Raw genomic sequence first — 13,720 nt, forward strand, 5'->3', positions numbered from 1 at the left:
AACACACAGTGTGAGAGAAGTCTGTGTTGTGTATTTGAGAATAAGGGCAGTGTTTTATGTCAAATGACTCAGAACAAGGATGCTGCTACAGGCCACTTTCTATTTCTTTTCTTCTTCTTCTCTATGCAGTGTTGGAAATGTAACGCTCCAGTTGATACATCTCTTCTATTTGTTACTAATATTGAATTAATAAAAGATAATGGATGTAAATCCATCTGTTTTTTAATTAGGAACTATTGCAACTATGCAGTGTTTTTAAAATAGCAGAAAAATTAAATCATGTTATGAAAAATGTTGATGAACCGATAATGGTTTTATAATCACGTCGTAGCCCTCTGAATCCGAAACATTCCATTCATTTTGTTCATTGTATGGTTTGTTCCTTTTGTTCTCAGTTTAGTCATGTAGTCACGTAGAAAATGTTTCGTTTCTAAAGAAACTGTTCATATGATGTGTGTATATATGAACTAGTAAGTCACTGTATACCATACCATGAACTCTAGCAACCCATAGATTGAGACTAAACTGATTATCAAATTTTGAAGTTTTCCTTGTTCTTCCGGAATTGGGTGGCATCCTAAATTGAGTAGTTCCTGTGTTTGATTCACAATTGAGTTATTAATTCTTGTTACATATTTAGTAGTGGTGCAACGGATCCTAAAACACGCAGTTCATATCGGAACATCATTTCAACCCCTCTGAAGTCTGTAAACATCAAAGGTTCTAAAGGTTATCCTTTTACTTTGTTTAAGTCATTTAGTGTTTTTTTTTCATAAAGGCACACAATTGATAAGGAAATAAAAGATTTGTTTTTTTCATTGATAAAAACAAATCTTGTCATTAGTAGTTTTAATGATGTATTATAATCTGATTAGAGTTAGTGTAAACGGCTTATTGTTCATCTCTAATATCTATTTATGTTGCTGTGAAAACTCCTTCAAACAACTGGATTTATTAAGTTTCTCACTAACACTACATTTTACGAGATCACATGTGAACACATCATGATAACATTATAATTTACCTTCACCCAACACTCATTTTCACTGAACGGAGCGTGAGCGCATCATAATGTAACTGACCTGAACCTTCATTCATTGTCCATTAGCCACTTTACTAGCTCTCCTCCTGTCGGTTTAAACACGGATTGGTTGTTTACATGTAACATTATCAAAGATCCGCTACTAAAAAGGCATGAATGATGTCCTGATCACATATTTTACTGAACATTGGCAGATAACGATGTCAGTAAAACTTTATTTCAAACTGTGATGGTTAAGGTAAACTGTTCACATGTGTGCCAAACCGTAAGGGGTGATCCGTACAGTGATCCCTTACACCACAATACTGTGTGGCGATTCATTATTAAATCTGCTTCAGGGAATAACACTACAGGTAACGGTAATCATGGTGTGTCTTCCCAGCCCAGTTGTCCATCCAGCACCATGGGAAAGAAGAGTCGAGTGAAGATTCAGAAGTCCGGTTCAGGAGCCAGCACTGTGGTTTCCCCCAAGGAGATGATGAACCTGATCTCTGAGCTGCTGCAGAGTATGTTTCACTTCATTCTTTACACCCTGTCCACCTTCATAGTCCTCTGTGATGCTTCTTTACTCACTCATTCCACATCCCAGTGGTTACAGAGAAGTCTAGATAGTACCTGAGTAAGATGGTGTCCAAACCGACATCAGACCCCTTATTTATTTCACTGAGGTCACTGCATTGAGCAAGTGGGGTGCCCACACAGATATTTCCTCATTTCACTACCAAAAGGTAGCTGGCTGGTTAGAAGGAGATTGCCAGGGAGCTCAAAGTTTGCTCCTTGCTGTTGACTATATTGTACTGTATATGTTGTCATTTCCAGTAAATATTACACAATATGAAACGTGTGTATTCTGTTTAAAAAGTACAACCGCCAGTAGATAGAAAGTACTACTCGTCTGTCTTTCAAGTGGTTACTTCTCCGGTCTGATCTTGAGCACACTGCTGATATGTAAGTGGTTTGTTTGAATGACTTAACGTAACGCTTGCTGTTGGGACAGGGTGTCTCTCTGTGTGTTCAAGTTCTCTGTCATCGTTAATTGCGGATGACATGAAACCTGTCGCTTCACACACAGCCGCTTCAAAAACATCCGGGCAAAGCGTGTTCGGCAAAACAGCTGGTGCGCCTGTGCATTAAGGGTTGTTAAACGATTCCTTGTTCAGCTTGACCAATCCTCACCGAAAGCGTTTCATAAGCATCAGTCACTCATCATGCCTCCATTACATTAAATGTATCAATCCACACCCACTCTAAGAGACTCACGTCTGATGGAGACCCCCCCCACCCCCACCCACACCCACACACACACACACACTTTTTTTTTGGAGTCGGTGTGGATTGAATGACAGAACGCCGTCCACGTCTCGCTTTCAGATTCCCAGTAAAACGTTCCATTTCATTTTCAATGAATGAAAGTGATGTTTGACTCCTGTCATGCGGTGCATTCAGTGTGTCCAAAGCAGACGGATGCGGTAGTGATTTTTTATTTTTATTTTTTATTTTATTTTTTTCCTTCTTTACAATAGAATATAAATTTACATGTTTAAATATCATCTTTTTTTATTATACTAGTCGAATACACATTCAGATTTAGAATATTCATTGACAGAACTATTGTCCCGTCTGGGAGTTGTCGGTGTTTTTGTCTTCCAACTTTAACCCTTTCACGGTGTGTTTTCAGTTCATGAAAGTTCATTGTAACCTTCTTGGTCGGATAAAATGCCTTCTTCATAGTTCGGCTGTACCGTCTCGTGTCACTTGTGGTTGCAAAAAGCCACGATGGCAACAGCCAAAAACCAAGATGGAGATGACCAAAATGCTGAACACAAGGCTTCAAAACATCAGTCCACTAACCAATGGGTGACGTCACAGTGACTATGTCCACTTCCTGTATACAGTCTATTGTCGTAATGTCTTAAAAGTCAGTTTGAACGTCTGCTTTTCATGTTGCAACCTGAAACACCAGAGATGAGTGAAGCTGGAAGGATGCCAGAAAAGGAGACAAGGGAAAAAACAGTTGTGACAGGCGGTATAACTGATTTATATTACTCTGAGTTGGCATTCACCAGAATTGCATCAAAGTTTGAGTCGGTAGAAAGCAGTGCATCCACAGGTTTCTGCACTTACTATTGATTTAGGTTAACATGTCACGGGTAAGGTGTGAGTTGGCTGTGCTATTAATTTAAAGTGATAAAGTTGAGATGTTTATGGTCTGCATACTTCTCCAGAATGCAGCAGTGCGGCACCCTCTGCTGGTAAAGAGTGGGAGGAGTACATCCAGATCAGAGGCCTGGTGGACAAGATTAGCAAAAAACAAAAAGGTGAGTACACGAGCATGCAGCTAAGCACAGAGTATTATAAGTAATATTTAGTGATAAGCAATATTAGATTTCATGTCATTTAAAGTCAGACTAGTTTATAGGTGAAAATATTTTTTTTGCTGTGTGTATTAAGGTATGTCGATAGTGTTTGACGGCAGCAGAGAAGACCACTTTCAAGACTTGTTGTCCTGGGCTCAGGAAAGCGGGGCGTCCTGTGACAGCTTCACAGTGGCCAACTTTGGAACCGAGGGCTACGGCTTGCAGGCCACCAGAGACATCAAGGTGAGCTCAACCCTGTGGTTGTCCCTTTTTATTCTTCAGGGTCCCCCACTACTTCATTGACTCCTGGTGCAAAATAAAATCAATCTCAACATTTTAAGACCAACTGGGCTCCCCACAGACTCCAGAGGTATACTGTTTGTCAGATTTTTCAGGACTGTGTCAAACAATTTGTTCCTAAAGACTTCATATCATTGTTTTCTGTTTCTATTTTAATTGCTGCTCTGAAAAAATACTAATGCATTGGGGTCTAGGGGACCCCAGTCAAAAGCACTAAATTGCAGCATATGCAGTTATGATAAATTAAATAGAATAATGGATCAAATCTGATAGGTCCAAAGTTTAAATATTGTCTTCCCGACAACAATGCTACAAGCCTGTATGTTCTCCGATGAAATGTTGACACCTCGTATTGCCAGATATGAGTCAAATTGGAACGCAAGCACCGATGAACAGAGCTGAGGTTGGATTCTACCCAACCTTAGAGAGCCTCGGCTTCTTTCTAAAAAGCTATATGACCAAAGACTTAGTAAAACACGGGGAAATATTGGAGATGCATTTGAAAGATGGAGACAGCTTAGAGCAGGGGTTCTTAACCTTTTTGACCTCGGGGCCCAACTTTTCAAGTACAAAGTGTCCCGGGGCCCATTAAAATATTAACACTATTAGTTTAACTAATTGATCTCACTCTTGGTTTGATTTGTATTCAATAACTATATTGTTACCTGTTCAACTCCACCCCTATTTTGGAGCAAAACCGCCTAAAATGACATACCCAAATTAAAATGGCTGTAGCTTCTGAACCACTCTGACTATATGCATCAAAAGTGTCAGAAAACCTGTAGGTCATACAGAAACAGAGCAGTGGGCCTTTGGAGTCAGTAAAAATTGAAGATTTTGTCTGCATAAAATAAAAAGAATCTTTCAGTATAAATAACTGCCCGTAGGTGTATCTGTACAGGTAAAGGACAGTATAGGGCTGTAACTACATTTACTATATTTGGAGACCCAAATGGACACATGGTAACCAAATGATATTCTGACACACTAAAGGTGTTTCTCCCTTTATATTTTGATATTATATTATTTTCCTTTTATTTTTAGCCATTGCAAAAACTATATATATATGGTCAAAGACATGGTGTGTGAGTAGCGGACTTGCTGTGCGTAATGGCTGCGAGTATGCGGGTAACTCAGTTACGCAAGGTTATACGTTGGTTGACGGCTTATAGAAGAGGAAGATAAGGTTTGTACTGTAAGGACTAGCATTTTCTGAAGCCACTAGCTCCATGGTAACATCCGCTAGCACATTGTCGGGTCTGTAATGTGTCTTTTTCCGTCGAAATGCTGCAAGATCCGACTTGCAGCGGTTATGGCGAATTTGGACAGTGTGTGTTTGGGCTCCTTTTGTGAAAAATCCATAAGAAATGAAAGAAAATCGATGATTTCTTTGCAAAGATGAGGATTTGGGGCATGCTGGGATACCAAACGCAGCCATGTTTTGTGACGTAGTTTGCGCAAGCAAGCCATAGGAAGGGGAGGGGATCAAGGACGCCGGCGTCCTCGCGGAGTTGAACAGGCAAAACCCTTGTCAAATAAATGAGATGATACAATGTGATGATCATGAAGACATTTATTTGTCATGTGTATGTAAACCTGCATACACTTCAAGAAGCCCAACAGGCTTTCCCACGAACGTTGGATGTTTCGTCGCCAGGTGTCGCTTTAGTTTCGAAGGCTTCAGTGCTTCGTGTGATAGCATTAGCCCACATTCCACACACTGAGCCCTCGGCTCTGCCTCGTTGCCTCCGTTCACAAAGCCGTACTTAAGAAAGTCAGGATTGTACTTGCGCACACATTTGGACTTTTGGGGGGGTATGGCACCACTGTTGTCTTCATTTTTTTCTTTTTAAAAACGTATCCATAACTTTCGCTACAGGCTCGCGACTAGCTGAGTGTCTTCTTCTGCTTATTGGAGCTTGTTAAACGACTGACGCATTACCGCCACCAGGTGGTGGATAGCTATATTGTAACTGAGCGTCTCATGGATAACAGTAATATCTCTGGTGTCTTCAATTGATAACCTATGCGGCCCACAGCTGCAAAACTGAAAGTTTTTTGCGGCCCTCTAGGTGGCTGGCTTAGAGGACTTGAACAGGTAAGTATTTAGCTTCAGCTACGGTAGGCCAAGTTCTTTATCAACATTCAGGTACTCTGATTAACAAAGTACATGCCGTCATGCTCCATCACACTGGAGGAGGTGACGAGGCTGTTTTCTACCTCAACAACCAGCAAATTGACAAAATGTTCAAATGCAATTCCACTATGACGTTACGTCGAACAAATACTGACTTCCTAATTGGGTACTTGAGTAACGTTACTCATTTAATAGAAGCAATATTCACATTTTAGAAGAGTTTATTCAACTTTGTAACTGAATCAAACATGTTCAAATTTTGTTCTTGCACTCGTGTCGTCAACCTGGGGACCCATGTGAGCTTCGGATCGGGGAAGGAGGGGCTGGGGAAGACAATCTTGAATGACCCGGAGTAGTTCTAGTAGTCAATAGTTTTTCTCCCCCGCAGACATGGATGGAACTCCTGCAGCCTGTTGTGGCAGATCGACAGAGGCAGAGCAAGTTTGTTACATTGTGTTTCTGTGTTTCTATGCAGGCAGAAGAACTATTCCTGTGGATTCCCAGGAAGATGCTCATGACTGTGGAGTCGGCCCAGAACTCTGTACTGGGTAAGGATTTAAGATGATAAGTTTATAGTATCAAACTATTTGAGCTCCATGAGGAAATGGGGGCCATTCCAGTAGCAACTAGCTACTGCACACACACGCACTCCAAAGCATGATCTCCCTTTTCTGCTATATTGTCAAATACTGTTTTAGATATCTAGGTTACATATATATATTGTTTCAGCAGTATTTCAATAAATATTACAGTGTGAAGACTGTCCTAACCACACATGGAAACATACTGAAGCAAGTTTGAACTTAGACATATAACCTGGAATTTGCCAAATCAGTACCTACGAGGCTTTCTTCCACCACAGGTGTTCTGTGAAATTAATAGAACTTTTTCCACCCTCAGATTTTGCAAACTTCAACCTGTATGACAGCACTTAGACAAGATTTTCAGTCTGCTCAGGTAGCGTTCTTCTGTCCTGTAACCTCCATGTCTCAGGTCCTCTCTACAGCCAGGACAGGATCCTACAGGCCATGGGCAACGTGACTCTGGCCTTTCACCTGCTGTGTGAAAGGGCCGACCCGGCTTCATTCTGGTTGCCGTACATCCGCAGTCTTCCTCAGGAGTACGACACACCGCTTTTCTACCAGCAAGAAGAGGTGCAGGTGCTTCTGGGCACACAGGCAGTGCAGGACGTCCTGAGCCAGTACAAAAACACGGCACGCCAGTACGCTTACTTCTACAAACTGGTACAGGTGGGCAGAAGCACTGAACACACAGACACACAAAGGCGTATAGATACTGTAAATTCAGTCCGTTACGACATAATGCACAGTAAACGTATGCCAAATGTTTTGTGAGCATTCCTATGGAAGCCCAGAAAATGTGCAAAGACTAAAAGAGAAACCCAAAGGTAGAAAGTTATCATTTCATTCTGTCTTTAATGTGTGTTAGTGCCAGATCTGGGAAGTCACTAGGTTTCATAGACCTCTTTTCACAGTAGACGTTTTGACTCGTCACTGCAGAAAAAGATCAGGTGTTACTAATAACGATAATGATGGCTGTGTTTCTTGAGTCGAGATGAAATGAAAAAAGCCTTTTTAACCCTATTGGATCACATCCCCGTCTATATTGTGCACTTATTTAACAATATATTCAAATAATTACAAAAACAAATCGCATTTCTTCACATAAAACATGTGAAAATGTTCCAGATCGCTTTGACTGTGTTCTGTTTCACAGTGTAGATAAAAAGTGCTCACTACTCCCTAAATTCCTCCATTCTGAACACACTGCTGACATCACTTCCTCCATCCGTTACCCTGGTAACTAAAGCAACTCGGATACCGGTTTCTTCTAGTGTGGAAACTACTCCTGAAATATAATATTGAATATATATTGAAAATGTATTTTGGTGGTCTCCTCCCTCCCTGTATTAAAAGTTGGATTAGATATCAATACCATTATCTATAAACTCATCAATCAGAAGCACAGCGCTGGCTGCATAATGAGTGCTGTACTCGGCAGCTGGTAAGGAGTGTTTGGGGTGCAGCAGCGCTGACGACTAACTTTAACGTTTGTTGGAACTGGTGAATCTAAATAGAATGAAACCATTATTAATATAATGAATTACACCTGTTGACATGTACATGTATCTGTGGTGAAACAGGTTTATTACTGTACACAAGTATAGCTTTTGCAGCTTTTGGGGGCGGTTTGCAGCTGAGTGTGAAGCGGTGGGGATGAGAGTTGGCACCTCCAAATCTGAGGCCATGGTGCTCTGCCGGAAACCGGTGGATTGCTCCCTCCAGGTGGGGACGGAGTGCCTACCTCAAGCGAAGGAGTTCAAGTATCTCGGGGTCTTGTTCACGAGTGAGGGTAAGATGGAGCGGGAGATCGACAGACGGGTCGGTGCGGCTGCAGCAGTAAAGCAGGCGCTGCACCGGACCATCTTGGTGAAGAGGGAGCTGAGCCGGAAGGCAAAGCTCTCAATTTACCACTCGGTCTACGTTCCTACCCTCACCTATGGTCACGAACTCTGGGTCGTGACCGAAAGGACAAGGTCGCGGCTACAAGCGGCCGAAATGAGTTTCCTCCGTAGGGTGGCCGGGCTCAGCCTTAGAGATAGGGTAAGGAGCTCGGTCATCAGGAGGGAGCTTGGAGTCGAGCCGCTACTCCTTCGCGTCGAAAGGAGTCAGCTGAGGTGGTTCGGGCATCTAATTAGGATGCCTCCTGGACGCCTCCCACTGGAGGTTTTCCAGGCACGTCCAACTGGGAAGAGACCCCGGGGAAGACCCAGAACACGCTGGAGAGATTACATCTCCCAGCTGGCCTGGGAACGCCTCGGGATCCCCCAGAATGAGCTGGAACATGTTGCCGGTGAGAGGGAGGTCTGGGTCGGCCTGCTTGACCTGCTGCCACCGCGACCCGACCCCGGATAAGCGGTGGAAAATGGATGGATGGAAGTATAGCTTTGAGGTATAATCAGTGTTTCTGTTGTTAGAGATTTTGTACTTTTACCCCAGTGACGATCTGATGGTCTTAGTTACTAGATTGAGATAAATGAGATGGCTTGGCTTGGGTTTTACTGGTTTAAGAGTTAAATGGCATAGCAGTACCTAAGATAATTAAGACTTGGTGCCACGTTGACTAGTTCTAGCAAAAATAATACTAATAAATAACACTTAAAAGACACTACACAACCATTGTTACCCATCCATACAGTCTCTCAGACTCCTTTATTGTTGCACCTGTTTGGGTGAGATTTTCTGATCAGACAAGCATGATCTGAACCCAGCTGTGTCCACATATGTGTGTCCACACTTTACACGTCAATGCAACAACAAACGCATCTTCCTATAAATTGTAAACGATAAAAGTCCCTTGTACTCTGAGCAAGAAGCACCATGTCACTATAGTGAGAATAGCGCTGATCCACCTTTAAAGTCAGCCCACCTCAAGCTAGCCTGAGCCAAAGTTGTTGCTGACTTTGGGGCTAACCCTCTTCACTTTAATCAGCAGGATGCAAGGACGACACAGGAACCTGGCTTGGGTTGTGAGGAGTTATAGCCTTCCTAACTCATCATAAAACACACTTGATTCAAATGTGGATAGAAACTAACCACGTTTTTATTTAGTCTTTCCACTGTTCCAACAATCAGCAACTCTGGTTTGGTTGAAGAAACTCCTTCATTCACAGAGTAGGGTATGAAAACATGCCGCCTCTACATGCTGTTTTTCCCCCGTTGTAGCTCTCGTTGGTGGCTCTCACTTTTTCAGAGGCTAACTATTAAATTAGCAAAAATACAATGAAAAAAATCTCCCTACTTAGCTTGGTTGTCTCATACCGTTTCTGTCCATGATCCTGAAGAAGGTCCAGCACACCTCTATACCAAAGAAGAGGAAAACCCTAATGCTCAGTGATGCGCACACGGCTCACTCTCTCGGGGTTGTCATCAGCGACATCATCCAACAAAAACTGCCCACGCTGACATTCATTACAGCAGAATGATTCTTTTGATATGAATTTGATGAAAGGCCCCACCAGTCGGTGTTTGCTCTCAGCAGCTCAGGTTCTAGAAGCCTGGAGCGGCCTCTCCGTCTGAATACAGCTGAATCAGAGTCGGACGAAACACTGTATAATGTACACTGTAAAACTTCTCGTCCATAGCGTCCTCTACATTCATGTTTTGATGATGCCATTCCACTGCTAGAAATGTAACTAGTTTGCAATAAGAGCAAAGAGAACAAGGAGGTTTTTGAAAGGCATCCACCAAAGTTAAGTAGCACTCTGTCGATCTTCCTCACGTCAAGGATTAAGATCTGTCAATTCCCTTTTCATTGAATTCAAACCACCAGGATCTCGGATGTAACAATGTATCTGCTTCATTATTAGAAAGCCAACACAGCTCATTATGGCTGCCTGCTACCACTCACTGAACCCACGGCAAACACTAAATCCTCACCATCACATTTGGCAGTTTTACTCCCTGAAAACACAAATGGCAACTTCAGTTGCTGTTGTTGTTGTTGTTACACTTTATTTTAACAGTTTTATTCCCAACATACATTAAAACAGTTGTTTATATCCTCAACAAATGATTGGAAACAATGATGTAAACTTACTGAACCAGGACAATGTTGGATTCAAGATAAGAAGGTAGAGATGAATCTGCTGATTAGCCCGCTAATTGAACAAAAGCAGTTGGAATTGTAGAGGAACTAACTAAGCAGATATCCTTCTATAAAGTTTATTACTAGAGGTACTTCATAACACTACTGTCTCTTTGCTAAATGCTGTTGACTCACAACCAGTCACATTAGCATCAACAGGTTACTTTGGGGGGGTCTGTACAGGCCTTTTTACCAGCAGGCATTTGGACTTGTCATAATAGGACACCATTAACAGTGGCTACATTCTGTTTAAATGTCCCAGTAAGTCATAATAGTGTGACAGTGACCCAGCATGAACAATGCCCGGACCCTGAAGGGGAGACACTGGGCCAGAACAATCCATTTAAAAGGTAGTTTAGTTTGAGGAAACTGAGCAACACCTTAAATCTGAAGAGGAAGTGAACTAACATAGTCTGATCTATTGTCATTAGTGAACTAAGGAGCGTGTTCATATCGCTGTTTGATGTATGACAAAGTAATTATAGAGTATTTCATTTCTTGCATGATTTAATGTTTTGAATTAAAAGTGCTTTCAGCTTTGTGTGGTGCAATGTTTACCCTCCGTACCGCTGTCTGAATCCTAACTCTTGATGCCATATCTTGTCCAGGGACTGCTGATGAAATGTAGCTATCTAACTAATTAGGAGACAGTCCATTGTCCCTGTTGAATTTATACAATAGATTTACATATGAAGACCAGCAGTACCCCCTTTCAATAGGTCAGTTGGTGAACTTTTGAAATTATCATTCAAAGACTTCATCAGTCCGGTAATGTGCCAACAAATACAATAAGATATAAAGACAATGATTAGCAGGCCCAAGCAGCAGGTATTGGGATAGTTATCTCCCCACGTGCTCATGTCCTATTACTAAGCTGTAACATGGGGACATGACAGCCCAGCTTTGATCAGAACTCACCACAGTCCTTCTCTCTGAAGTCCTCTTATATCAAAGAAATAGTTTTCAAAGAATCTATTCTATACGTCAGGTGTTTGTGTTAGTTAGACAATAAACAGGCAGTGGAGTGAATGATTTGCACGTCAGGATAACAGGCATGATATCTGTACATTGAATGGAATATTTTGTTTTTGAAGATAAATGTGTTGCTTATCCTCTTTGAAGATGACTTAGCGATGTGATGTCAGTGGACTGCACTGGGTGGCAGTGTTGCATTCTAAATGACCTGATGTCAGCGAGGTAGAAGAAGAATCCCAGCGCTTGGTTAGTGACCCGGTGCTCTTTGTTTTAACGGTATGAAGCGCTCCATGGGATTGATGTTGATTGTCTGGAGGCCATGGAGACTCTGACACTTTTTCTTTGAGTTTTCCTACACTTGAATGTTGTAAAGCCTCTTTGCCAGAGTAAAAACCAAGCGATCAATACATTATCTTTAAATGATTCATTCGGGGATGTTCGACGGACAAACACCCGTTGTATAATATGGTGTCGTTGGGTGTCTTTCATTCACATCTAACCTGAATGTTGCACATAGTGAAACATCACGCTCTGTGTTTTGATATCAACTTTTCAACTGTGTCTAGTTCTGGTATAAGTAGAGGTGCTGCGACTGAAGAAAGTGGCATGTTTCTGAAACCAAGTGGTTACATCATGTCATCCTGTGACTGCTGCTAACCCCAGAGTGATGCTAAGTAGGTTATGATGTTGATGGTTTAAAAGTTATATTTGAACTAGCCGTTGTAGAAATGTTCATGGCTAGCATCGATAAGGATTAAATATGATATGCACTTCATACCTTTTTGTTATTCTTTATGTATTTACTAGTACCAGCAATGCAATCTTTCTAATCCAAAACAAATATTTTACAAAACATGAAGGATTTGGATTTTGTATTTTTGTCCTAACAGATTTTTGATTATGTTCTTCATTTGCATAGACTGAAAAATACAAGTCACTACGTGTGTCCTAAATGTACGACTTCTTCCATATTTACATTTTCCATATTATATGAGCCATTTTCTGTGTTCCAGTATAAAGTATGGACGTCCTAAAGATGCAATGTCCACAAGGAAAGAGAAAAGACAGTTATTCTTACTTGTTATCTTAAATACATCATTGTCTTCATTGTATTCTCTTGAAGCGAGGCTTTTCGGATTTGAGCAACAAGGAGCTGAATTTCTAATGACTCATACAATGTGTATTTATTGAAAGAAATATATTAATAGGTATATAAAAAAGGGCTGTGCTAGTATAATAAATTGGTAGCTACACGCTTACTAATACGGGTGGGGTGAAAAATCCATAGTATCGCCATATTTTGCGTAGCAATATTGCATTTATACATCAATTTATTTATCATATAAACTATTAATATTGCAAGTACAAACCTTGCATAATATCATTGAGTATATATGTTATTGCAATACTCAGCATGTCTTAAAATGTTGTGACTCAGATGGTATCGTGACTTAAGTATGGTGATGATATCGTAATGTGGGGTCTCTGGTGATTCCTGCCCCTACTTGCTAATAACTTGATTTAAGATTCGGACAGCGTTGTGTTGAGAACACTGACCAATCAGAGTTCATTTGAATGCATCAGTTTTGGACACATTTCTGCAGAGGTTTTCATGAAAATCCCCACTTGTGAACTCTGTATTGATTCTTATCAGGAATTAGGCCAGCCGTCTTCTTTGCGGAGACAAGCCAACAAAAGTCCCTCCTCCCGTGCATGTTTTGATTTGGAGTGTGCACGGATAGGAGGGGGGATTCACAGACCGGTCCACTGAGACAGCGAAGGGGGGGGGGGGGGGGGCTGAGCATACCAATGCACAGCTAGATAGTGAAACACAATCAAACCCATTTTAAATATAGAAAAAAATAATAATAATATGTGCCGGTCAATGTTGATGTTGTTATTGTGTGTTAAACTGTTCGGTTTCAGTGCTGTATTTAATACTGATCCTGACAACCACACACACTTAGACACACAGCTCTGTGTGGCACTTGGCTTGAGTTGGAGACGAGACTGAGCATGGAGGTGTGTGTCCTGTATCCTCATCTCTGATAAATCTTCTTTCTTAACGCGCACACGCACACTCATCTTCTCGTGTAGCCCCTTACTCTGCTCCTTCCTCCTCCTCCTCCTCCTCCTCAGATGACCGGGCTGGAAAATTAGCTTGTCACATTGGCTTTGAATTGAATTGACCTGAATGTACCTTCCTCAAAAACCCCTCTCGCTCTCTTTTTCTCTCTTTTC

General features: G+C 41.5%; 1 protein-coding gene across 3 annotated transcripts in view; it reads left to right on the forward strand.

Annotated features, from left to right (window-relative positions):
- The window catches only part of setd3 (SET domain containing 3, actin histidine methyltransferase), a 29,733-nt gene that overhangs the window by 3,380 nt on the left and 12,633 nt on the right, over positions 1-13,720 (forward strand). For 2 of the 3 annotated variants that reach the window (XM_031866757.1, XM_031866758.1), the window contains exons 2-6: positions 1,425-1,548; positions 3,268-3,360; positions 3,494-3,642; positions 6,312-6,384; positions 6,830-7,086. In XM_031866757.1, the coding sequence (XP_031722617.1) occupies positions 1,446-1,548; positions 3,268-3,360; positions 3,494-3,642; positions 6,312-6,384; positions 6,830-7,086 (675 nt within the window). In that variant the 5' untranslated portion in view covers positions 1,425-1,445. Of the gene's footprint in view, positions 1-1,010; positions 1,549-3,267; positions 3,361-3,493; positions 3,643-6,311; positions 6,385-6,829; positions 7,087-13,720 lie in introns of those variants that run through there. The other variant, XM_031866756.1, reaches the window with a different exon arrangement.

The sequence above is a fragment of the Anarrhichthys ocellatus genome, unplaced genomic scaffold (genome assembly GCF_004355925.1).
Source record: "Anarrhichthys ocellatus isolate YVR2014 unplaced genomic scaffold, GSC_Weel_1.0 scaffold36, whole genome shotgun sequence".
In the NCBI taxonomy this organism is placed as follows: Eukaryota; Metazoa; Chordata; class Actinopteri; order Perciformes; family Anarhichadidae; genus Anarrhichthys; species Anarrhichthys ocellatus.